Source organism: Erpetoichthys calabaricus, chromosome 13 (assembly GCF_900747795.2).
Source record: "Erpetoichthys calabaricus chromosome 13, fErpCal1.3, whole genome shotgun sequence".
NCBI lineage: Eukaryota > Metazoa > Chordata > Cladistia > Polypteriformes > Polypteridae > Erpetoichthys > Erpetoichthys calabaricus.
In genome coordinates this window covers 138,409,962-138,434,687 of record NC_041406.2, presented here as the reverse complement: position 1 = coordinate 138,434,687, position 24,726 = coordinate 138,409,962, and the positions used below count along the sequence as shown (strand labels likewise).

At 39.3% G+C, this 24,726-nt stretch overlaps 1 protein-coding gene across 2 annotated transcripts in view; it reads right to left on the bottom strand.

Annotated features, from left to right (window-relative positions):
* Positions 1-24,726, bottom strand: part of ints8 (integrator complex subunit 8) — a 58,432-nt gene that overhangs the window by 11,787 nt on the left and 21,919 nt on the right. For both annotated transcript variants that reach the window (XM_028817622.2, XM_028817620.2), the window contains exons 14-24: positions 22,854-22,984; positions 21,563-21,673; positions 20,654-20,855; positions 19,959-20,080; positions 18,835-19,019; positions 17,691-17,724; positions 15,607-15,666; positions 15,449-15,510; positions 11,618-11,736; positions 9,728-9,831; positions 6,449-6,499 (exon numbers count right to left, since the gene is read on the bottom strand). In XM_028817622.2, coding sequence (XP_028673455.1) covers positions 6,449-6,499; positions 9,728-9,831; positions 11,618-11,736; positions 15,449-15,510; positions 15,607-15,666; positions 17,691-17,724; positions 18,835-19,019; positions 19,959-20,080; positions 20,654-20,855; positions 21,563-21,673; positions 22,854-22,984 — 1,181 coding nt within the window. The remainder of the gene's footprint in view (positions 1-6,448; positions 6,500-9,727; positions 9,832-11,617; positions 11,737-15,448; positions 15,511-15,606; positions 15,667-17,690; positions 17,725-18,834; positions 19,020-19,958; positions 20,081-20,653; positions 20,856-21,562; positions 21,674-22,853; positions 22,985-24,726) is intronic.

Sequence of the window (24,726 nt, the reverse complement as noted above, 5' to 3'; positions counted from 1 at the left end):
TACAGAGCAGAGGAATTGGAGCTTGTGGCACAGTGAGGGTGAACAGGAGACACATGAAGCCAGACAGGCTGAAGAGGAAAAGAGGTGACAATACGGTTTTCATGCGGGCAGAAAACTTGGTGGCAGTGGCATGGCACGATGGCAAACGGGTAACTTGTCTCTCTACAGTACACACTAACAATACATGTGAGAAAGTGCAGCAACAGACAACTGAAAAGGGGGCACCAGTGCCACACGTATTGTAAGGAGTGCAATGTGGCAATGACTGAAATTGGCTGCTTTGAGCGAGATCAGACTTTGCAGGACTTTGCTGTGTAACATGTATGTGATATGTATGTGAAATCATAGAGTATGCAGGCTCATACAACATGCAAGACAGTAACATTTGTCAAAAGGAAATATTTTTTGTTGATTTCAATTGCTTTGTGTTCTTTTTTTTTTTTTAAAAAGTTCGTTTTTGGAAAAATATTCAGCCCTGGGAGAAAAGAAACAAACAAAAAAAATTAGCCCTAAAAGAGTTTAAACATACACTTTTACAGTAAAACTTCAGTAAAAACAATTTTTTGAATTAAGTTTTCGTCAATATCGCATTGAATTTTGCTTCTGTGTTTGGACTTCGGCAGAATTTCGTTTCTTCCTCTCTAATAAATAAAGTGACTTTTTCGAATGTTTGTCTCTGTGATTTGTTAATTGTCTTTGCAACAGCTGTTCCAATGGGAAACGGTTAACATTTTAATACGAATGGCATATCAAGATACTAGGGGGCTTCGCTCGCCAACCCCCTGTGTTTGGTGTTCTGGATACGCACCTTTAAGATTGTTGCTGTTTCATTAATTTTACTTTTATTTCAGAACTTACGTAAAAACAATATTTGGAATCCTTTGAGTTCCAATGTGCTGAATCCTTTAAATGAGGTCTGTGAGACAGGTGTTTAATGACTGTGTACCATAATTCAGGATAGGTTTTGGAATTCCAGCATAGACCAAGCGATCCACATCATCATCAGTGATTAGTTTGTTTTGGAAAGTAAGTAATAAATGCATGTGAGGTACAACAGCCTTACAATATTTACATACATCTGACATATCACCTGTGTCCATATATTCGATGACTACTTGCCGTTTAGTGATTTCTCAGAGTAATAATTTCTCTTTTTTTGCGCTAATGTAATGTTTACGTTCTTTGTTTGACACTGTCGTTTATTTCTGCTTTCATTTTCTGTATCTTGCTCTGAATGTGTTTCGTGCCCACGTTTTTGTTTGAGTGTTTTGAATTCCAGTTCTCATTTTCTGTAACCTGCTCTGCATGTGTTTGGGCTCCTTGCATTATAACCTCTTTATGACGTTGTACTTTGTTGTCTACTCTGTCTTTCGTCAACCCCCGGCGTTTTGAACCCGTGCCTGCTGTTTACTGTTAGTAATATGGGTAAGTAATATGGATGATTGCACTTACTGTTAATATGGAGCGTTTTCTGTGGCTGTACTGTTAATAATGCATCACTGTAATGAGATTCACCTATGCTGTATAGTTTGTACGTGTGAGGATGACGTAGGTGTAATACGGATCGTTCGTTTATTCTTATTACCCATCAGGTGTTGCGCCTGTGTTATCTGTGGTTGTACTGTTAATATTGTATTACTGTAATGTGATTCAAATATTTTGTTTTGTCCGTATATGTGTTGTAGGCGAATACACCTTTCGTAGTATCTGGCGATTTCCGTACTATCTCGGCCTTGATTTGTGAACCTATGTGGACTCCGTAGTCTGACCCGTTTCACTCTGGGGCATGAGTCTGACTCCTGTAACCTGCTCTCCATGTGTTTGGCCCCGTTCTTTAACCTCTTTATGACGTTTTACTTTGTTTCCTACTCTATCTTTTATTTCTGACCTCGCTTTATCCTGCTTGCGGCATGTCAGACGGTTCGTAGTCTCTCCCGTTTCGCTATGGGGCGGGGGGCTTTGTGTAGCGCCTGCGCACTGTGTCTCCTGCGTCCATATCCGGTTTACCATTCTCGGTTAGTAATATGGATCCTTTGTTTTCTAATGTTTTCCGGGGAAGATGTACTACATTACCTTTATGGGATACATCCTTCTTGCAACAGTAATTCGGCTGGTGGAAGACCGGACGGTGTTAACAGTTGTAGTTATTCTTCAGGATATTGTAAGTTGATGTTTTCATCTTGAAAAAATCTCTTGTAAAAAGTCTTGTCATGTCTTTTTTTATACAATAGAGAGATGTGGGCTCCAAGCTGTAGCCTCCTTAGCATTAGCGTTACCCCCAGAAAAACGAGCCAAAAGCATCCATTTTCCCCCCCAGCAAGAAAAATGATATTAGGTGTAACAGAAATAAGCAAACAGCAAAATGTCAACATAAATACAGCAGGAAAATCATACCGAGTGTCGGCTGCTGTACTGATTGATGCAAATGTAGTACACGACTTTCGTGTGACATGTTTTGAGACAGTCACCAATGCACAGCCTCATGTTGCAATTGAGACAGTAGGCGTGTTTGTGTTTGCACACTATTCTTACTTTATTTTGTTGCTTGCACATGACAGGGTAGAATGTCAGTGTCCGACCCGCATGATCGGCGAGCCCCTTTCATTATTGTAGGCGCAAGGCTTAATGACTTCCACATTTCCCCAAGCATGAACACTTGAACACTGACAGTTGCCGAATTGTGAACAGTGCACTGGGGGCTAATGTCTTGCTTGTCCTTGCACGTGATCACAATTATTTTACCTTCTTGTCACGCAGCTACCCATATCACTATGCTGAAACTTCATGTGACAAAATTCACCGGGCCTATCACAGCGGTTTGGTCGTACAGTACCGTATTATTCATCAGTCTCACTTTATGTGCCAATGTCTGATGACCAATTCACATTGTCGTCACTATCGCTTGATTCGAGGAATGGTTCAGCTTGAATTGTTTGTTGTAAAATTGCCTTGACGGCTTTTTGTTTCCCATTGTATTTTTAGTTGAAGGCTCTGTCCATTAATGAATACTAAAGAGTTACCTTTGAGTGGCAAAATTTGCAGAAATATTTGATTTTTTTGTAATGTGATGATGTTTCATCCACTAGATGGCAGCAGAATACTGTCTCGAGTGTTATTCAGGCTTAAAAATGTAAAGCAGATCATTACACGTCACCCCGAGTCGGACTTGTGCTTAACCATAACTGCATAGAATTCCATGCCTAAGTGATGCTAGGGGTTAACAGCACAGAGGTCAAGTAGCAGCTGAGATACACACACCATCTTGTTTCAGTTCTATACAGCCACGGTTACAATGAAGCACTCAATGATAAAAATGACACTTAGTGCCCATCCATGTTACATTCTAGTAGTCTTCATTTTTTGCCTTTTGTCTGGACTACCCTATCGTTTATAACCTCAACCAAGGAGACTTTTGAAAACACTTTTCAGATCCGTCCATTTCTGAAAACACCGTCTGTAGCAAGAAGGTTATTTTGTGGCAATGTACAGGTGCTGGTCATAAAATTAGAATATCATGACAAAGTTGATTTATTTCAGTAATTCCACTCAAAAAGTGAAACTTGTAGATTAGATTCATTCATTACACACAGACTGATGTATTTCAAATGTTTATTTCTTGTAATGTTGATGATTATAACTGACAACTAATGAAAGTCCCAATTCAGTATCTCGGAAAATTAGAATATCAATTAAGACCAATGCAAAAAAAAGGATTTTTAGAAATGTTGGCCAACTGAAAGGTATGAACATGAAAAGTATGAGCATGTACAGCACTCAATATTTAGTTGGGGCTCCTTTGGCCTGGATTACTTCAGCAATGCGGCGTGGCATGGAGTCGATCAGTCTGTGGCACTGCTCAGGTGTTATGAGAGCCCATGTTGCTCTGATAGTGGCCTTCAGCTCTTCTGAATTGTTGGGTCTGGCGTATTGCATCTTCCTCTTCACAATACCCCATAGAAGGTCAGGCGAGTTTGCTGGCCAATCAAGAACAGGGATACCATGGTCCTTAAACCAGGTACTGGTAGCTTTGGCACTGTGTGCAGGTGCCAGGTCCTGTTGGAAAATGAAATCTGCATCTCCATAAAGTTCGTCAGCAGCAGGAAGCATGAAGTGCTCTAAAACTTCCTGGTAGATGGCTGCGTTGACCTTGGACCTCAGAAAACACAATGGACCAACACCAGCAGATGACATGGCACCCCAAACCATCACTGACTGTGGAAACTTTACACTGGACCTCACGCAACGTGGATTCTGTGCCTCTCCTCTCTTCCTCCAGACTCTGGGACCTTGATTTCCAAAGGAAATGCAAAATTTACTTTCATCAGAGAACATAACTTTGGACCACTCAGCAGCAGTCCAAAGGCGAGACGCTTCTGACGCTGTCTCTTGTTCAAGAGTGGCTTGACACAAGGAATGCGACAGCTGAAACCCATGTCTTGCATACGTCTGTGTGTGGTGGTTCTTGAAGCACTGACTCCAGCTGCAGTCCACTCTTTGTGAATCTCCCCCACATTTTTGAATGGGTTTTGTTTCACAATCCTCTCCAGGGTGCGGTTATCCCTATTGCTTGTCCACTTTTTTCTACCACATCTTGTCCTTCCCTTCGCCTCTCTATTAATGTGCTTGGACACAGAGCTCTGTGAACAGCCAGCCTCTTTAGCAATGACCTTTTGTGTCTTGCCCTCCTTGTGCAAGGTGTCAATGGTCGTCTTTTGGACAACTGTCAAGTCAGCAGTGTTCACCATGATTGTGTAGCCTACAGAACTAGACTGAGAGACCATTTAAAGGCTTTTGCAGGTGTTTGGAGTTAATTAGCTGATTAGAGTGTGGCACCAGGTGTCTTCAATATTGAACCTTTTCACAATATTCTAATTTTCCGAGATACTGAATTTGGGACTTTCATTAGTTGTCAGTTATAATCATCAACATTAAAAGAAATAAACATTTGAAATACATCAGTCTGTGTGTAATGAATGAATCTAATATACAAGTTTCACTTTTGGAATGGAATTACTGAAATAAATCAACTTTGTCATGATATTCTAATTTTATGACCAGCACCTGTAATCTGTGAAATTTATTTCGAAGCCATGCAATTCAACTGAGAGAGAGAGGAAATGCCAGAGAGATAAATAAATGAAAACTAGACGGCAAACAAAAGAGAGATGGACAGAAAACCTGTGAAGGACACACAAGCAGGCGATGTTAAAAGTGCTGATGTCTGCTTGACTGAAACAGAGCCACAGTCTGCAGAAGCCATCAATGGTGAGGACAGGGAAAGATGTTATTTTGGCACACAACCCGTCTGGTAGTTGCCCATATCTGATAAGAATTCTATGAATATGTAAATATGTGAGTTGTTATAATGACAAGGATCCAGCACAAAGTCAGAAGCGCCTCCGTGTCATCGATAGATCCGCCAGGTGGCACATCTGGTTGTCAGCATTCCCCCACTTGGCTTCTCTCCAGCCTGAATATATATGATCATACATTGTATTATTGGGACTACATATTATCTTTTAAAGCAAGTTAAATACATCTCTCTCTTTTTGTACCATATTTCTCTCGTGTAATTATTTCCGCCATTGGTTACAAAAAGGATGGTATTGGCTGTAGTCTGTTCTGCATCAAGAAAGGGCACATCCCAGAGGAGAAAGAGCACCCCCTGCTGGATACACCGTCTCAGTGTTATAATGATGACAGATGAAAACACAGACTTCTAATCCCATTCTGATTGGTTCAGACTTATGATGTGGCCCTTCCCAGACTGGATCCTGCTCAACACGTCGTCTCATTCCGTGACCCCTCAAGGAAGAATACCTGTATGCATCTAAATTGTGTTTTGCACAGTTTAAATGCTGCATAAATGTGCAGAAATCAAATCACTTACTGGTCACTGCAGTGTTGCAATAAACCCTGTAGCCGGGGGTCCTACCACCCATTCAAGGATTTTTCCACCAATGCATACATATACAGTGTAACCAAAAATCTGAGAAGTATCACCACACTGGGATGCTGTCATCACCATGTTTCACCAGAGAGATGAGCAGAACCTAGTTATGCCACCATAAAACATCTTTACAAATCATATGTGCAGAGTTTCAAATTAGAATGATGCATAAAAGCATGCACACCATTTTGTCCACATATCCCATTTCTACTGCAGCACAGGATGTACAAATCTGGCTTCACTGTGGTGGCATTGCCCGTCTTCTGCACTTTTGGCAGCCACTAATATTAAACTTCTCAGCTGCCCAATTATATGCTCATACACTTGACAGATATGACAGAGCCTGCAACATTACATCACACACTATACAGCATTTTAGATTGATTTTTAAGTGTCTGCTATTACCTCTGTTTATTAACTGTATTTCAAAATAAACCTGAACCCTCACACAACAGTCTTTTTTGGGTTTTTTTTCTCCTTCTCCAATAACGTACTTACCTGGGTGTGGCAGTTTAGATGTGAACAGCACCTTATCATTCGTTTTAGCACCTGAAAGCACATAAAATACTCTGTGTTACTATATGCCCAGGAAAAATAAAATCATTCTGGCAAGAAATTGGTTACTGATAACCTGAATGATGGTACGTATTTCTCCAGTTTTTGAACCCACTTACCCCAATTCAAGGTTATGGGTGTCCAGAGCTCATCCTAGCAACACTGTGCACAAGGTAAAAAGCAAAGCTGACGAGAGCAAATATGAATGAGGCTGAAATCAAATCACTGCTCTGCTGTCAGAGCACATCTGCAAAGATCAATGGAGATAAAAACGTAACCCACCCAAGACCGTTTACTCAATGCTAAGCCAAGCAGGTCAAAACTGGTTGATGAATTCTCTATACAGGGTTTGTTCACACTAGGCGTGTGCGATACACATCGTTTACGATTATATCTTAATTGCTGTTTTAACGATGTGCGAGATTAAATTATCGAGTATGCAACTCGCTTTGCAAAAAAAAAGAAACAGAGTTCATTCACTAGTGCAACAGTATAGACCACTGCGCGTGCGCAAAACGAGTTGCGTAGGCGTGCACGTCCAGCAAGCCGCAAGTGAGCATCGCTCCCTGCCTCAAAATGAGTGAACAAACAGCGCCAGGTGATAAAACAGCCTCGCCATCTACGTCGTCAGAGTTAATTGCCAGACGTGGTTCATTCTCACTCGCATGGCAGTGGTTAGGTTTTAAAAAGACCGATGTTGCTCAAAAGACGGCAGTCTGCAAACTATGTGGTAAATCAGTTGCCGTTAAAGACAGCTCGACAACTAACTTGTTTCACCATTTGCGAGCTAACCACCGCACAGAATACGAAGAATATGAAAAGCTTAAGGAGTCAACTGTCCAGCACAAGTCTAAGGTATCTGTCAATAAGGGCGCGCACATAAAGGCGACCTTCAAAAGGGCGACCTCAATTGGGCGCGGCGAATAAAAGCGCACATAAATAAAAGCGATCTTCAAAAGGGCGACCTCAATTGAGCGCCAAATAAAGGCGCGTGCAAGTAAAGGCGAGCTTCAAAAGGACGACCTCAATTGAGCGCCAAATAAAGGCGCGCGCAAGTAAAGGCGAGCTTCAAAAGGACGACCTCAATCGAGCGCCGAATAACTGCGCGCATAAATAAAGGAGTGCTTCAAAGGGTGACGTCAATTGGGCGCAGCGAATAAAGGCAAACGCAACAAAATTACAGAAAATTTATTAGATAAAGGCAATGATTGAACGTATAAAAAGGTGAAAGCAAGAATATTAAAACATCCAATTAATTAATGCATGAACTTCTAACGAACTACTTCTAACAAACTATTTCTAAAGCTCTCTATATTTCGTTGTTTTCAAAATTACAGAAAATTAGATTAAGGCAATGACAATGTATAAAAAGGTGAAAACAAGTTACACTTGAAGCTGTAGATTATGTGCAATGCCACGTAGATATTCGAGATGCGGTCTATTAGCATAATCAAGGACAATTAATTTAATTTGCTCCGAAGGTCATCCTTTTGAAGCGCTCCTTTATTTACGCGCGCATTTATTCGGCGCTCAATTGAGGTCGTCCTTTTGAAGATCGCTTTTATTTATGTGCGCTTTTATTCTCCGCGCCCAATTGAGGTCGCCCTTTTGAAGGTCGCCTTTTTGTGCGCGCCCTTATTGAATAGAACCCAAGTCTAAAGTAACCAAGGTACAAGCACACAAACACACTCAGCAAACTTTAGCGGACTCATTCTGCAAAAAAAGTGCCTTACGACAAGAAAAGCAACAGATGGCATGACATAACAAACGCCGTCGCCAATTACATCGCAAAAGATACGGTGCCAATTCAAGTGGTTGAGAGAGATGGTTTTAAACAACTTTTGAATACTTTAGACCCAAGGTACACACTGCCTGGCCGAAAATATTTCAGTCAAACAGCTCTGCCTAAGTTGTATGATTCGTGTAACTCTGACGAATAAACTGCAAAAGGTTTCAAAAGGTATGGTCAAGCCGAACATCCGAGCCATACCTCTCCCTGACGGTGCATTTCATTGATGAAAACTGGCAACTGCAAAGCTTCTGTTTGCAAACATCCTACTTCCCACAAGACCACACTGGCGACATCATTGCGCAATGTCTGAAAAATGCGCTGGCATCACGGTCACTGAGAGAAGACCGCATGGTTTACGTGACAACAGACTGCGGGGCTAACATTGTCAGTGCACTACGGATTAATAACTGGGAGAGGCTACCTTGTTTTGGGCATTGGCTTCATATTGCGATTGGTGAGTAATTTGGGGTTCCTCTATAAAATGCAGTTTAGGTTAAATTGATCTTATTTATTATGACGTTTAAAAATACAAAAAGACCTGATAAGTAAAGCTATAGATGACAAAAATATTCAATATAATTTCAAATAATACGTTACATTATCTTGGAATTATCGTTATTGTCAAAGTACCAGAAAATATCGAGATATTTTTTTCCCCCCAATATCGCACACCCTTAGTTCACACTGTGCGGTCTGCAGAGCATCCACACCATGAGGCCTGCCTGTCCAACTACCCACATATAATGGTTTTAACAGCTGATATTAAGCTGTAGGGAAACTGCTTATTTAGTTTTAAAAATTATGGCATATAAAAAATTTTCACAAAAACTCATTAGCTCAATGATAACAAATAATAGGTAAATAAAACAAAAATTCGGATGTGAGCGTCAGTAGGCTTTGCGCCCTAGGAACCAAGTTACCTGAACTAATAACATTTCAGTAATTATTTACCACTCTGATGCTGATCTTTCTGATCATAAAGTAAGTCATTACGATAGCAATTGACGAGAAGAATTCATAATTCATTGCAGAATTACAGTATTTGAGGGTTCCTCTAGAGGGCCTCTTTCTCTTGCACGATTTGGCTCAAAAACTAATCAGCACATCGTCATCTCATAACAGGCTTAAGTTTCGAGTTTTGTATTTTTCTGTCCAGCTGTTTTATCTCCAGACCGTCCTCAAGAAACTGTGACACACACACACGCAGAGAGACACACATCCATCATCGAGATATCAACATTTTTACTATCAGGAGACCCTAAAACATCGAGATCCATCGAAAACCAAAGACCAAAATTTTTGACAAATCTAAACCTTCCGCTCCTTCCCCTATAGACGATAGGGTATCGTTGAGAAGAGCGCAAAGCGAAAAAGAGCAACTTGTACGTGTTAAAACTAGTTGGATTTTGAAAGCAGGGCACATAACTTGCCTGATCTGTGTAGACATCTGCAGGTACTGCTTTATTGAAGAAGTCCGAACACACAGCTCCAGCCTGAAGGTAGTGGTGCAGAGCAGCAGAGTACTGACTGGTGACTGCAAAGCAAGACAACGGTCAGAATCATGACAGCTTAAAATGCTCACTAGTGTTTGTCATAATTGAAAGGTTTTCTGGATTGTCATTTTTTAAAATCACTCTTAACATTTAAAACCATGATCATAGTCACTAATTTAATAACATTTATTTCTTTAGTGCACTCCCATACAAAGAGTGTAGCTCCAAGTGCTTTACAAGATGTCAAAAGTTACAAGAGAAGAAAAGAAAAGATTAGGCAAGAATATTAATAAGTAACAAAAAAGTAAATAAATAAATCCATATGATTTTATAAACCACCAGATATATAATTAGTAGAAGGGTAGCGGCGTCCTTATATACAAGCTGATAATGCAAGTCTGAACTTATTTTTAATATTTTAACTGTCTGTTAAGAAGCCAGATGTTGTTAATGAATGAAATATCTCCAGCATGAATTAGTATTTAGAAATCTGCTCTTGTAAAGTGATATGCGGTCTATTAACACCAACACTGTTCTCAGAAATTTAATGAGAATAATTCTGTTGAAATGTGCAGTGGAAATCAAATTATTTTCAAACATGCCTTTTCTGTTCAGAATAAGGCATATGATTATGACGTATTAATGACACTGCAACAGCCAAATCCGTTACATTAATATTAATGGTAAATTTACTTTAGTTTGCTTAATTTTGAACTTGAATATAATGTGGCCTTAGATAACAGAAGATTCAGTTTAACTCCCCTAAGTTAAAGACAATGGAATGTTCTTAATGTCAGCTCTGTGTGACGGCAGTGTATCTCTCAGATTGAACTTAGATCAGTAGAAAGAAACATGAATTCTTGGACAGACAGCCATTAAGGGCATGCAGTTTTGCGACTGTCATGTACGTAGGTCAAACGTAGATCCTAGTGTATGTGATAACTGACAGAAACCTTAAAAAATGTACCTAGATACTGACTACAGAAAGAAGAAGTTTCCCCATTTTTGTGTGTATTATCAACTTTTTTCCTCTTTTTTTTTGTGTGAACCTTTTCCTTTGACACTCACTAAAATCTTTAAAATGAAGACTCTTGGACTATGGACAAGTCATACTATAGGGTGGTCCAGATCTAATTATGCAATTTTCATTACGCTATAACTTAAGTTTATTACATAGAGAATTCACAGTACCTGCCCTGCACATAGAGATTTCACTTAAAATTCTTTTTGTTGCCGATAGATGGCAGCACCTGCCTTGCATTCCAAAATGGCGGGGAGACGGTTGTTAGTCGAACAGTTGCATAATTAGATCTGGACCACCCTGTATTGGCTGAATGCCCTTCATGGGTAGCTGCATTTGAACAATTTTTAACTATTTGAAAACCCTCAACAAACAGAATTATAGACCTACCTATTGCTTATATCATTTGATTATATCCATCCATCCATCCATTTTCCAACACACTGAATCCGAACACAGGGTCACGGGGGTCTGCTGGAGCCAATCCCAGCCAACACAGGGCACAAGGCAGGAACCAATCCCGGGCAGGGTGCCAACCCACCGCAGGACACACACAAACACACCAAGCACACACTAGGGCCAATTTAGAATCGCCAATCCACCTAACCTGCATGTCTTTGGACTGTGGGAGGAAACCGGAGCGCCTGGAGGAAATCCACGCAGACACGGGGAGATCATGCAAACTCCACGCAGGGAGGACCCGGGAAGCGAACCCAGGTCCCCCAACTGCGAGGTAACAGCGCTACCCACTGCGCCACCGTGCCGCTCTCGATTATATCCGCATCATGCAAATCTGAAACACTTACCAAAATAAATATCTGCTTGGGTAATTAGCCAAGAATGGTTAGTTGGATTTAGCGTCAATGCGTGGTTCACAACCTCCTTCAAAGTGATAGCAACAGCCTCCACATCTACGGACTGCAAACTAACACAGACAGAAGAGCAGATCAACAAGACAACATACATGATGATATTTCAGGTGTCCATATATATGAAGGAGAAAAAATATACTTTTAAAAGTATTCTGTTTTATGCTAAAGCTTGATAAAGCTTTTTTTTAACGGTCCACTACATTATAAAATAACAAGGGGGAAGAATTACAAAAACACATAGTTTACTTCATCTTTATTATATATAATGTTCTTCACATTGCACTTCAAAAAAATACAAAACAAGAGTATATGATAGTAAGGAAAGCCCTTTCAAATTATCTAGTAGTATTTGACATCGAGGGTAAAAAGTGATTTTCAGTAACGCATATCGCATAAAATAAGGACTGACGGAAACTGCTGGTGTGTGCTCTCTATAACCACTGTGGAAATAATGCTTTCAATTCCTGAAAATATCCTTAATAAAAAGTTAATGTCCAACAGCTGATTACACTGACCAGGGTAAAATAAAAGCAAACACAAAAGTTCATGTACTACTGCCAAGTATCAATGGCACAGAAAAATGAAACCAAACAGATTCAGTATGTATAATATGTATTTGTTCAAAATCTGGGCTGAAGTGTAAAGCAGAACTGAAGAAAGATAAACTGCATAATAATTCATCTGTCAATCTGTTTTTCTGGTCTATTTTTCCTTTATATAGTTATGTGAAGCTACTGGACACAACTTTTGATGTTGAACCAGTTTGTCTCTAGGCACCTTGGCACGTACACCCACAGTCTTTAAAACATAGGAAGTTTAGAATCCTCGATTAATTTAACATGGCCTTCTTTAGAATGTGGGAGGAAACCAAACTACCCAGAGACACTATCTTGTCCACAAGTGTTCCCACTACACTAGTACGCCACGAAATTATATTTATATATGAAGTAAATTAAACATCAATTGAGTTTTTAGTTAATCAACTGGTTTAGCAGTCAAGACAGCGTAGTCCATTAGCCACGTCAGTGGATTTTTAAGCACAAGAATTTCAAGCTCAGTTCTCACTTTGGACTTGCTGTGTGACCTTGAGCAAGTCACTAATCCTAGCTGAGATTTATTTGTAAAATAAAATAGAGACAATTTTATTACATTTCTGTTCTTGTAATACATCTCTGATACAGATACAGATATATTTGTTTATAACTGTAATTCTGCACTTACCCTAAGTTCTTGTCTATAAGCCGCGGCTTATCTAAGGAAAAAAGTTGTGAAAATGAAAAAATAGAATATCGGCTTATACATAAATCCGGTTTATACAGTAATCCCTCCTCCATCGCGGGGGTTGCGTTCCAGAGCCACCCGCGAAATAAGAAAATCCGCGATGTAGAAACCATATGTTTATATGGTTATTTTTATATTGTCATGCTTGGGTCACAGATTTGCGCAGAAACACAGGAGGTTGTAGAGAGACAGGAACGTTATTCAAACACTGCAAACAAACATTTGTCTCTTTTTCAAAAGTTTAAACTGTGCTCCATGACAAGACAGAGATGACAGTTCCGTCTCACAATTAAAAGAATGCAAACATATCTTCCTCTTCAAAGGAGTGAAGCAAACAAATCAATATGTCTGTTTGGCTTTTAAGTATGCGAAGCACCGCCGGTACAAAGCTGTTGAAGGCGGCAGCTCACACCCCCTCCGTCAGGAGCAGGGAGAGAGAGAGAGAGAGAGCGAGAGAGACAGAGTTTGTTTTTCAGTCAAAAATCAATACGTGCCCTTCGAGCTTTTAAGTATGTGAAGCACTGTGCAGCATGTCTTTTCAGGAATCAGCTTTACAAAAGATAGCAACGTGAAGATAATCTTTCAGCATTTTTAGACGAGCGTCCGTATCGTCTAGGTGTGCAAACAGCCCCCCTGCTCAATCCCCCTACGTCAGGATCACAGATAGTCAGAGCAAGAGTGAGAGAATAGTAAGCAATCTAGCTTCTCAGCCATCTGCCAATAGTGTCCCTTGTATGAAATCAACTGGGCAAACCAACTGAGGAAGCATGTACCAGAAATTAAAAGACCCATTGTCCGCAGAAATCCGCGAACCAGCAAAAAATCCGCAATATATATTTAAATATGCTTACATATAAAATCACAATTTAAATGACCGCTACGCGCGCGTGTTGACTCGGTGACGCCCAGAGCAGAAAGAACACGCTCCGGCCGCTCCAACCGCGCCATGCGGGGAGTGAGAGAGACGCCAATATCTCACACTCTCTCCCCCCTTAAAGAAATTAAATGGGTGCGAGTGAGACCACTGACCTCCCTCCCTTCTATTAGTTATAGGTTATAGTACGTTCGGCTTATCCATGAGTCCGGCTTATCTATGATACGATTTTATTTTAAAAATTCGTATGATTTTTTTGTCTCCGGCTTATACATGAGTCCGGCTTATAGACAAGAACCTAGGGTATTTTTGTACTACACTTCAGCATGCAAGCACATGTGCCATTTCCTCCATCTGCATCACACAGTAAACTTTAGATATTTTTGGTATTTATTTATCATTGTCTGTTTTTACACATGGCCAAACGCATTACAATCTAGAGCAGGGGTCGCCAACTCTGGTCCTGGAGGACCACTGTGGCTGCAGGTTTTCATTCTAACCATTTTTTAATGAGTGTCCTGTTTGTGCTGTTAATTAACTTCTTGTGAATTCATTTTAATTGAATTTCTTTTTTAAGATTTGTTCCCCTGAATTTCTTCACTTCTTTCCTTAAACGGCACCCAAACAGAAATGAAAGGTGAAGTGAGGGAGCCAACAGAAGACCAATTAAGTCAGGGCTTCAAACTCCAACCAATTTCACTCAAGTTCCTTAATTAGACTCCGATTCTTATTGTTAATTAAACCCATTCTTTAACTCCATGGCTTGTTGCTGCTCTCATTGTGCAATGGCAGACATTTCTGAAATTGCTGAATTTCTCTTTTCTAAGAGCACTGTTCAAATGTTTTGTGGACCTGAGCAGATAAACATTCCTGAAACCTCCACCCTTTTGTGAATTTCCCCTTGGGATTAATAAAGTATCTATCTATCTATCTATCTATCTATCTATCTATCTATCTATCTATCTATCTATCTATCTATCTATCTATCTATCTATCTATCTTTTATTTTCAGATATTGTGTGATGGACACCAGTTGTTTTGGCTCATTTTGTACCTCATTATTGTTTGGCTGCTAATTAAGGAAAAAGAAACAATTAAGGGGTCTGAGTCTTCAAGAGCAAGTCAATTAAAATGATTTCAAAAGACGTTAATTAGCAGTAAAAACAGGTCACTGAGAAGAAAAGGGTTAGAATGAAAACCTGCAGCCACTGTGGTCCTCCAGGACTGGAGTTGGCGACAACTGGTCTAGAGCAACATCAATTTTTGCTCTTAATGTACAAGTTCTTAATACGGAAAAGCAACAAAAACTAAAATACTTACAATATTGTGTAAAAGGAAATGCTATATATACACACAACAAGCACTTTACCACACAATTTACATGTAAACATAAAGTATGTAAGCATCCAAGTTATTTATCCATTCTTCTTTCTTTTGAGCTTACAGCCATAAGCACTGTGCACCTGTCCAATATTACAGCCTTCATTCCTGAACCGCAACATGTTCAGTAATTACAACTACTTAAAATCGTCTTTACTTGACAAGAAAATCTAAGGACTATTTTATGAGAGGGGAAAAAAAAAAAAAAAATAAACAAAAAAAACACATACTTGGGTAAAGATGTTGGCCAGATAGACAAGTGTTCGGCAGTTACTTCATTTACAATATCATCCTGGATGTAAAAGGGGGAAAAAAAACAAAAATCAATTGACGGGAAAGACCACACATTGTGAAATGAAACCATAAAGCACCAAGGTTTCATACTAACCCGTACAATGCTGTGCAACCGAACAAATAAGGACATGAGTGTAGTCAGCACAAGTGGTTCCTGTCAAAGGAAGAAAACAAAATTCTGTTTTTAGAAGGATGTATTGAGCAACGTGGATATATTCAATTCACTGAACATGTAACCAACTGCCAAGATACTCGATAACAAAATACAAATGAATCACATTGAAAAATTAGAAAGAAAACGAAATAGGAGGAGTATAGGAACCTAATCAAGGACTTTGTTAAATGGTGCAACTCAAACCACCTACAACTGAACACCAGCAAAACCAAGGAGCTGGTGGTGGATTTTAGGAGGACCAGGCCCCTCATGGATCCTGTGATCATCAGAGGTGACTGTGTGCAGATGGTGCAGACCTATAAATACCTGGGAGTGCAGCTGGATGATAAACTGGACTGGACTGCCAATACTGATGCTCTGTGCAGGAGAGAACAGAGCCGGTTATACTTCCTTAGAAGGCTGGCGTCTTTTAACATCTGTAATAAGATGCTGCAGATGTTCTATCAGACGGTTGTGGCGAGCGCCCTCTTCTATGCGGTGGTGTGCTGGGGAGGCAGCATTAAGAAGGACGCCTCACACCTGGACAAACTGGTGAGGAAGGCAGGCTCTATTGTAGGCATGGAGCTGGACAGTTTGACATCCGTGGCAGAGCGACGGGCACTGAGCAGACTCCTGTTAATCATGGAGAATCCACTGCATCCACTGAACAGGATCATCTCCAGACAGAGGAGCAGCTTCAGCGACAGACTGCTGTCACCGTCCTGCTCCACTGACAGACTGAGGAGATCATTCCTCCCACACACTATGTGACTCTTCAATTCCACCTTGGGGGGGTAAACGTTAACATTATTCAAAGATACTGTCTGTTATACCTGCATTGTTATCACTCTTTAATTTAATATTGTTGTTTTTTTTTTAAATCAGTATGCTGCTGCTGGAGTATGTGAATTTCCCCTTGGGATTAATAAAGTATCTATCTATCTATCTAGATACAAACATGTCTTGTGCAGCTTCTACTAATGTTGAGTGATCCCTAGGATAAAAAGAAATAAACGCATACAAACTCAGTCTTAACTGAACATCTGCACCATCAACAGCACAAGGAGCAGACGAGTATTCCTAATCTGATATTTCTCTTGGGAACAGCTGGAACAACCAAGACAAAACATTTTCCATCCAGCCATCCATTATCCAACCCACTATATCCAAACTACAGGGTCATGGGGGTCTGCTGGAGCCAATCCCAGCCAACACAGGGCGCAAGGCAGGAAACGAACTTCGGGCAGGGCGCCAGCCCACCGCAGGACAAAACATTTTCCTGCTTGGGTATCCCCTAACAGTGCCTAAGGAAAGATTACAGTAAAGACTTTTTTTCCAAACCAATTTCATTTGCAAATATTAAAATCTACTTTTGCATATGAACTGTCATTCTTGTCATGGCCTGAGTGAAAATCTGAAACCCTTATTGTCATTTACTATTAATATAGTGACTTGCACAGTGGGTACGAGTGCCAGCTCAGAACATTTGCACGAGAGACATCATCACCTACAGCGTTAACAGCAATACATGCCTGGAAACTCAGTTCCCACATTCTTAATACATTACATTTGTCAAAAACAAGCAAAAGAGCAATATTAAAAAAATAATTTTGGTAATACTTCATAAGTATTTTATTTCTAATCTTGCTAAAGAATAATTATGGAAGTATAGAAAAATTTCTATTTTATTTTAAGAATTTATTTCTTGTGCCATTAATAATAAAAGTGGTGTAGATTTTTATTTTATATTTATAAGAACACTGACAAATGGATTTCAGTGATTTACAATGAGAATAATACTGAAAAAATTAATGCAATGGCATTACTGTGAATTCACTGTAAAATATGAACAGATGCGGAATAACTATTTCTTTCCCACAACATATTTTGAAAAAGTATATGGGAATGATCAGGCATTACCTCTTACACCTACTGTCAAAAATGCAAACCGCATTAGGTTACATACTGTCCAACATACAGTATAATAAGGAAAAGCAAAGACTTTAAACTGTAAAAAGACTCACCCTCAGCTTCTGAATAAAGGCCACAAATGCACTCCTACAATTAGAAAGCCAGAAGAAACTCATTGTAAGCATGGATGTACAAATGTCAATTTACATATTCACTAGTTTTCTTTCTAACAGAAAATACTTAAACATTATTAATACTTAACTTGTGCAATAGTATTCAATATACAGTATTTAATCTCTCCAGTACTGAATGTTAAATAATACCAGAAGAATTAAATCAAGGTGAACAGCAAAAAGAGTAAAACACAACTGATCTGTTATGTGCCAACAACATTTAACAAACAAATGTTTATCACGCACTGCTGCATACTGTTAAGTAAGCCAAGAAATGAGTGGCACTCCACACAACACAAAAAGAAGTATGCGGAATTACCTGGTCATGTATTTACTTATTTACTTGTTAAGTACATAGTAATCAATATTTAGTACTGTATTTCTGTAAGTGTTAATTTCCAGTCCCTTATTAAATTTACTCAAAACTTAGATGACCAGATTGTTTATTAAAAAAAAAAGAAGAAGTAGTCACATACTTCAATAAGTTTTAAATGTACACTTTACTTCATATGCCATATACATTCCACTACGGCTTCTTAACTGAATCTGTGGAGAAATAATTCTCTGTTTTCTATTAATCACTGACAAAAATATACTGTACATTACAAATTAATTGCTTGTATTGGACTTCATACTGTGTGCACATTTTCTTAAATGTAATACAACATTCCTTTCTCAAACCCACTAAATCTAACTCATGGTTGATGGGAGATTTTGGGGATAGGGTGTTTAGGGAGGATTAGGATGTAGGACTATCCCATTAGCACTGGACAGGACACCAATCCATGAAAGGGTCCCACTCCCGTACACACTCATATTCATATTCACACAGGGCCATTTAACATAACCTATACAAGATCAGGAATTACAGAAGAAATATTGGACCACCAGGAGAAACACCTATGCAGACATGGACAGAAAATGCCGAATCAATATGGACAATAGCCATGTGTCAGATTCAAACCCAGGATTGTAGACCCATGAGACACCACTGTGTCACCCCGATTTAAAATAAATTTGTTTAATTTCAAGATTGTCTTGTGATTTCAGGTCAAGAGTTAGCATTCAACACACTGTGGAATACCTGTGCATAATCCCTAAAGTGGACTCTCTCTGCCTTATCAAGCTAATTCTTCCATCACTGGCTCGTTTGTGTTGGCTGCTAAAACTGCAGATTTGTACAACAACTTCCCAAAGATCTTTAGCTGTTCTTCTAGTCTCTTTAGGTCCTGGAAGTTCCTTGCAGGTGGCTGCCAGCAGCTGACCCAACTGGAGCACACAAAAGAAAAACAAAACATACAAACAATGAAGAAACTGGTAGACAACATTAAACAAGAGCAATAATGCAATTAACCTTACACAAAAATAATAGTAGTAACAATAATAAATTAGTAGTAGTAGTAGTAGTAGTAGTAGTAGTAGTAGTAGTAGTAGTAGTAGTAATATGGCCTTAACAATAACTTGCTTTCTGGATTTATTTTATTGAATACTTACAAACAATTATTACACAATAATACAATTAACTCATTTGGAAATTTCAAGCAATTAAAACATTTAATTTTTACATATTGTCCATATTTACTTCAAAAATCACAGAAACCATTTTACTCTAGTTTATCAAACACTGAACTGATACTTTACTTATAGCCCATCACAACACACACATCATGCCCCCGTAATCACCATTATCCCATGTATCAAGGTAGCACTGTGACCACACAGGTAGAAGGTGAAAATGAGCAATCATTGGTGCAATTTCTTTTTTATAAGGTAAAATACAACTTCTGTACAGAAAATGTGGAATGGAAAATACAATCTGTTAAAATGTGTAAACTATCTTATATTTTCTGAATCTGCTTATGACACTTTCTGGTTGTAGGGAGCTGGATCCCATCTTGGTAAGGAGTCAGTCCTGGAAAGTATGCCTGTTGGCCATGTGTTACTGTCATACATCTCTCATACATATACATCACCAATCTTGCATTCAGGTCCAATGTAAGAGTTATGAAGTGATGTAAAATACACATCTTTGTAGCATGGGAAGATACTGGAGTACCCCAAGACCATCTACACCCAAACACACACACACACACACACAGATAAAGTGCAAACTTCTAAAAGATGGTGACCAAGTGAGGATTCCAAGCCAGGTCCCCGGAGCTACGAGTAGTGCTATTCTTTATCAAAAATTGAAAACATTTTTTTCACCTTTACATATGGATTGTTTTGCACAAGTGTTGCAGGGACCTGCAAAGTCAGGTATTCATTTTCTCTCCAGTTCAACATGAACGCAACACACTCCTTCCCTAAAATCTGCCGAAGAGGAATATCTAAAAGAGAATAAGGGCATTATTACAATAAGGAAAAAAAACACCTGAGCTATGAAACAGCTGACATACACAATTTTTAAAACACAGATTCAAAATGGCCATGAGTCAAAAGGAAAGAGGGAAAGAATATACACCTTTTATAAACCAAAATTATATTAACTTATTCCTAAAGAAAGATATCCACAACCATCACTCAAACAATTTAGATGGCAACTTCATGGACTGAGCAATGTAGAGAGTTGTGAGTGTTTAGAATTACCCACAATTTTCTTGCAGGTAGTAAGTGCATCACTAATGTTGTTCTCATGTCATAACATAACCTAGTTTTCTTATGTTTTATGGTAGCTAATGCTAAGCATGGATACAAGCTTTTTTGTGGTTTCTCAGGTTATATTTGTTGGAGAATCAGATTGGTTTTATACTTTTTTCCAAATAGGCAAACTATCATTTTTTATCTGCCCAATACTGATAGTGCACATCAGATCCTTGTCATCTCTGCTTGAGAGAAATCCACATTTGGCAGGACTAGCACAATTATTCTTGCATTGTTTTATTTCCTCCATTGTTTCTCACCATGTATTCTCATCTCCAGGTAGCCCCTGACTCTGCTTACGAGGTCAGGAGGTGGCCGCTCTCTGCTTCCTTCAAATTCTGCCTCATGAGCAGTGATGTCCAGAAGTAGCATTTCGTTCAGCATTACCTGACGCAGTTTTGGGGAAAACTCTGTCACCAGCTCAAGGCAGGCAGAAAACAGCTGTCTGGCATGAATAAAGTCCTACAATTGGAAAAATATTAAATATGAAACATTCCAAAATCTTAAAAATTACTGTTAATTAAATTTTAATAACTAATCTTGACTACACAGAAGCTGAAAAGTGAATCATCGTCCAAGTCTGAGGTTGCAGGTTTTCTTTAAGGACCTCTCTGTATTTGGCTCTGTTTATCCTTCCCTCAATTCTGACCAGTCTCCCTGTCCCCATACTATGATGCTGCCACCTTGAGCATCTTATATGAATGACACTTTTATTTTTTTAAATTGCAAACCTTGCTGAATATATGTTTTCACTTTGTCATTATAGGTTATTGAATATAGATTAAAATGGGCAAAAATAGCAAATTTATCCATTTAAAAATACATCTGCAACACAATGAAGTATGTAAAATATTTTCTGAGTCCACTGTAAATTGAAAATGTTTTTTATTTTTTTTTCTGTAATGACCAATAAAATGGACTGTTTTGGATTTGATTCCTTACACACTACTGTACTTTGTCAAGTATATCAAAGTCCTTAGATACATTATCTTCTAGTTCTGAATCCACACTGCAACGTCTGCATTAAATGTTGAAAGGCTTTACTTTTATCCCACTAAAGACACCTTGTTATAAATTAATTCCTTAACAATCGAAGGCTTAAGAAATGTTAACGTTTTCAGTTAATACAGTACATACAAAGAGAATTTGGTGAATCAAGACGACCTGACCTTTATGGCAATGCAGTGCAAGCCCTTTGCCATAAGAATGTAAACCAAATCCCGTGTAAGGTTGTCTTTAATTCCTAGAATCACACTGCTGTAATCTGGAGGAACTTCCCACTGCAAAAAAAACAAAAAAAAACCAAATCAACACTGTAATCAGTGCATAAGAATATTCAATTAATATCAAACATTCTGGATTTTTCAATATGGCAGGAAAGAATTTGTGTTTACAAAATATTTTACTAAAATATTAGGCAGCAAATATTAACATTAAAAGAACACTGACTGACATTTTTGCCTTAAAGAGCCTAAACTGTACCTTGTTGAATTGCTATTTTGCCACGTTATAGAAGAAAAATCTCTTAAAATTAAAGGCCCACCACCATTCTCTGAAATTCAGAGAATGATGAGGAATTGGAAGGGGATTGAATCCTTTTGAATGCTAAAGTGGACCCTTAAGGGTTTGAATATTTATGCAAGCACTGTTTTTTCCAACTTTTTTTGTTTTTAGAAATATACTTCTGACAAATTATTTACGTTGGTTTTAAATATGAGCTGTTTGGTTGTCATTACAAATACTTATTGGAGTAATAGGTGTATTTATCTTTTGAAATGGGCGGCACGGTGGCGCAGTGGGTAGCGCTGCTGCCTCGCAGTTGGGACACCTGGGGACCTGGGTTTGCTTCCTGGGTCCTCCCTGCGTGAAGTTTGCATGTTCTCCCCGTGTCTGCGTGGGTTTCCTCCAGGCGCTCCGGTTTCCTCCCACAGTCCAAAGACATGCAGGTTAGGTGGATTGGCGATTCTAAATTGGCCCTAGTGTGTGCTTGGTGTGTGGGTGTGTTTGTGTGTCCCCTGCGGTGGGTTGGCACCCTGCCCGGGATTGGTTCCTGCCTTGTGCCCTGTGTTGGCTGGGATTGGCTCTAGCGGACCCCCGTGACCCTGTGTTCGGATTCAGCGGGTTGGAAAATGGATGGATGGATCTTTTGAAATCCAGAGAATGGTGATGATTTTCAGGGGGACGGCATACTTTTGCAAGGCACTGTATAATAAAGTAAACAACTGTACTGAAAAGTGTAATTTAGTTTTCCCCCAATGCAGTTTTCAACATGAAAAACAAAACAAGCAGACCAACATAGTGTGAAAATTCCAAAAGTGTGCTTAGTAACTGTACAAGTGCTTACAACTAATCTCTTTATTGGTGCTGATTTTTCCACATTAACATGGATGTAAAATGAACTTATTGTTAGTAAGATTGAAAAGAGTCAACCATCAATATTAAAATAATAAAATTCCTTACTTTACTAGAAACTTTCCAAAACTGTCGTTCAGTCATACCATGCAACTCAATCAAAATCTGACGTATCCTCCATGGATCTACAGACAAGATCAGCTGATGCTCTAGTTGTCCTATGCTTACACTTGCTGTTGCTACGGAAAGAAAAACAATGCGTAGAAATGAGACGTGTACACCATAAAAACAAAAAAGTTTGAATAAATATCTTAAAGACTGTAGTATCTGTCAGTTTGATAGATTAAATCAGAAATTAAAAGAAGTATAAAATATTGTTGCTATTTTTTAATGTAAAAGTTTCAAACCTCATCACTACTGCTCTCAACACAACTCAGCTGCAAAAAAAAATGAAGAAACTTTCAAACAGGCAAACAGGAGATAAACAACAATTCTGGATTTGCCACACAAAGATCAAATACAGCATCTTTAAGAATATACAGTATATACCACATGGTGCTATGTTTTCATACTTTTTGTAATTTTCAGAATACTTATTGTTAGTGTGAATTCATTTAAAATTCATTTATGTGTTTATTATATTTAATTGAAGAGGTACATTTATCCGACATGTTTGATTGTCCTGGATTACATTAAATAAAACAAATTACAAATTTAGATAACCCAGCCACAGGGGATGCACAAACCAGTGTGTTTCTTCGTGCAGGCCCCAAGCCCGGATAAGTGGAGAGGGTTACGTCAGGAAGGGCATCCGGTGTAAAATTTTGCCAAATCAGTATGCGGACAACAATACAAATTTCCATACTGGATTGGTCAAGCCCCAGGTTAACAACGACCGCCACCAGTACTGTTAGTCAACAGGGTGCTGGCAGAAATTGGGCTATTGGCCGAAGAAAAAGAAGAAGGAGAAGAGAGGGGAGACATGTCCAGAGGCAGGAGGAGAGGAGGAAGGTAAAGACAGTGGAACTGAGGGTAGGAACTTTGAATGTTGGCAGTATGACTGGTAAGGGGAGTGAGTTAGCAGATATGATGGTGAGAAGGAAGGTTGATATATTGTGCGTGTAAGAGACTAAATTGAAAAGGAGTAAGGCCAGGTGGATCGGAGGGGGATTCAAATTGTTCTATCATGGTGTGGATAGGACGAGAAATGGAGTAGGGGTTATTCTGAAGGAACAGTATGTCAAGAGTGTTCTGGAGGTGAAAAGAGTGTCTGACAGAGTAATGATTATGAAGCTGGAAATTGGGGGTGTGATGATGAATGTTGTTAGTGCATATGCCCCACACGTTGGGTGTGCAATGGATAAGAAAGAAGATTTTTGGAGTGAGTTGGATGAAGTGATGAGCAGTGTACCCAAGGGACAGAAAATGGTGATTGGAGTGGATTTCAATGGACATGTTGGTGAAGGGAACAGAGGAGAAGAGGAGGTGATGGGTAGGTATGGTGTCAAGGAGAGGAATGAAGAAGGTCAGAGGATAGTGGATTTTGCCAACAGGATGGACATGGCTGTGGTGAATATGTATTTTAAGAAGAGGGAGGAACATAGGGTTACGTACAAGAGTGGAGGAAGATGCACACAGGTAGATTACATCCTACGCAGAACTGTTAATCTGAAGGAGATTGAGGACTGCAAAGTAGTGGCAGGGGAAAGTGTAGTTAAGCAGCATAGGATGGTGGTCTGTAGGATGACGTTGGAGATCAAGAAGAGGAAGAGAGTGAGGGCAGAGCCAAGGATCAAATGGTGGAAGTTGAAAAATAAAGATTGCAAGGTTGAGTTTAGGGAAAAGGTGAGACAGGCACTGGGTGGCAGTGAAGAGTTATCAGACAGTTGGGAAACTACAGCAGATGTAGTAAGGGTGACAGCAAGAAGGGTGCTTGGCGTGACATCTGGAAAGAGGAAGGAGGAAAAGGAAACCTGGTGGT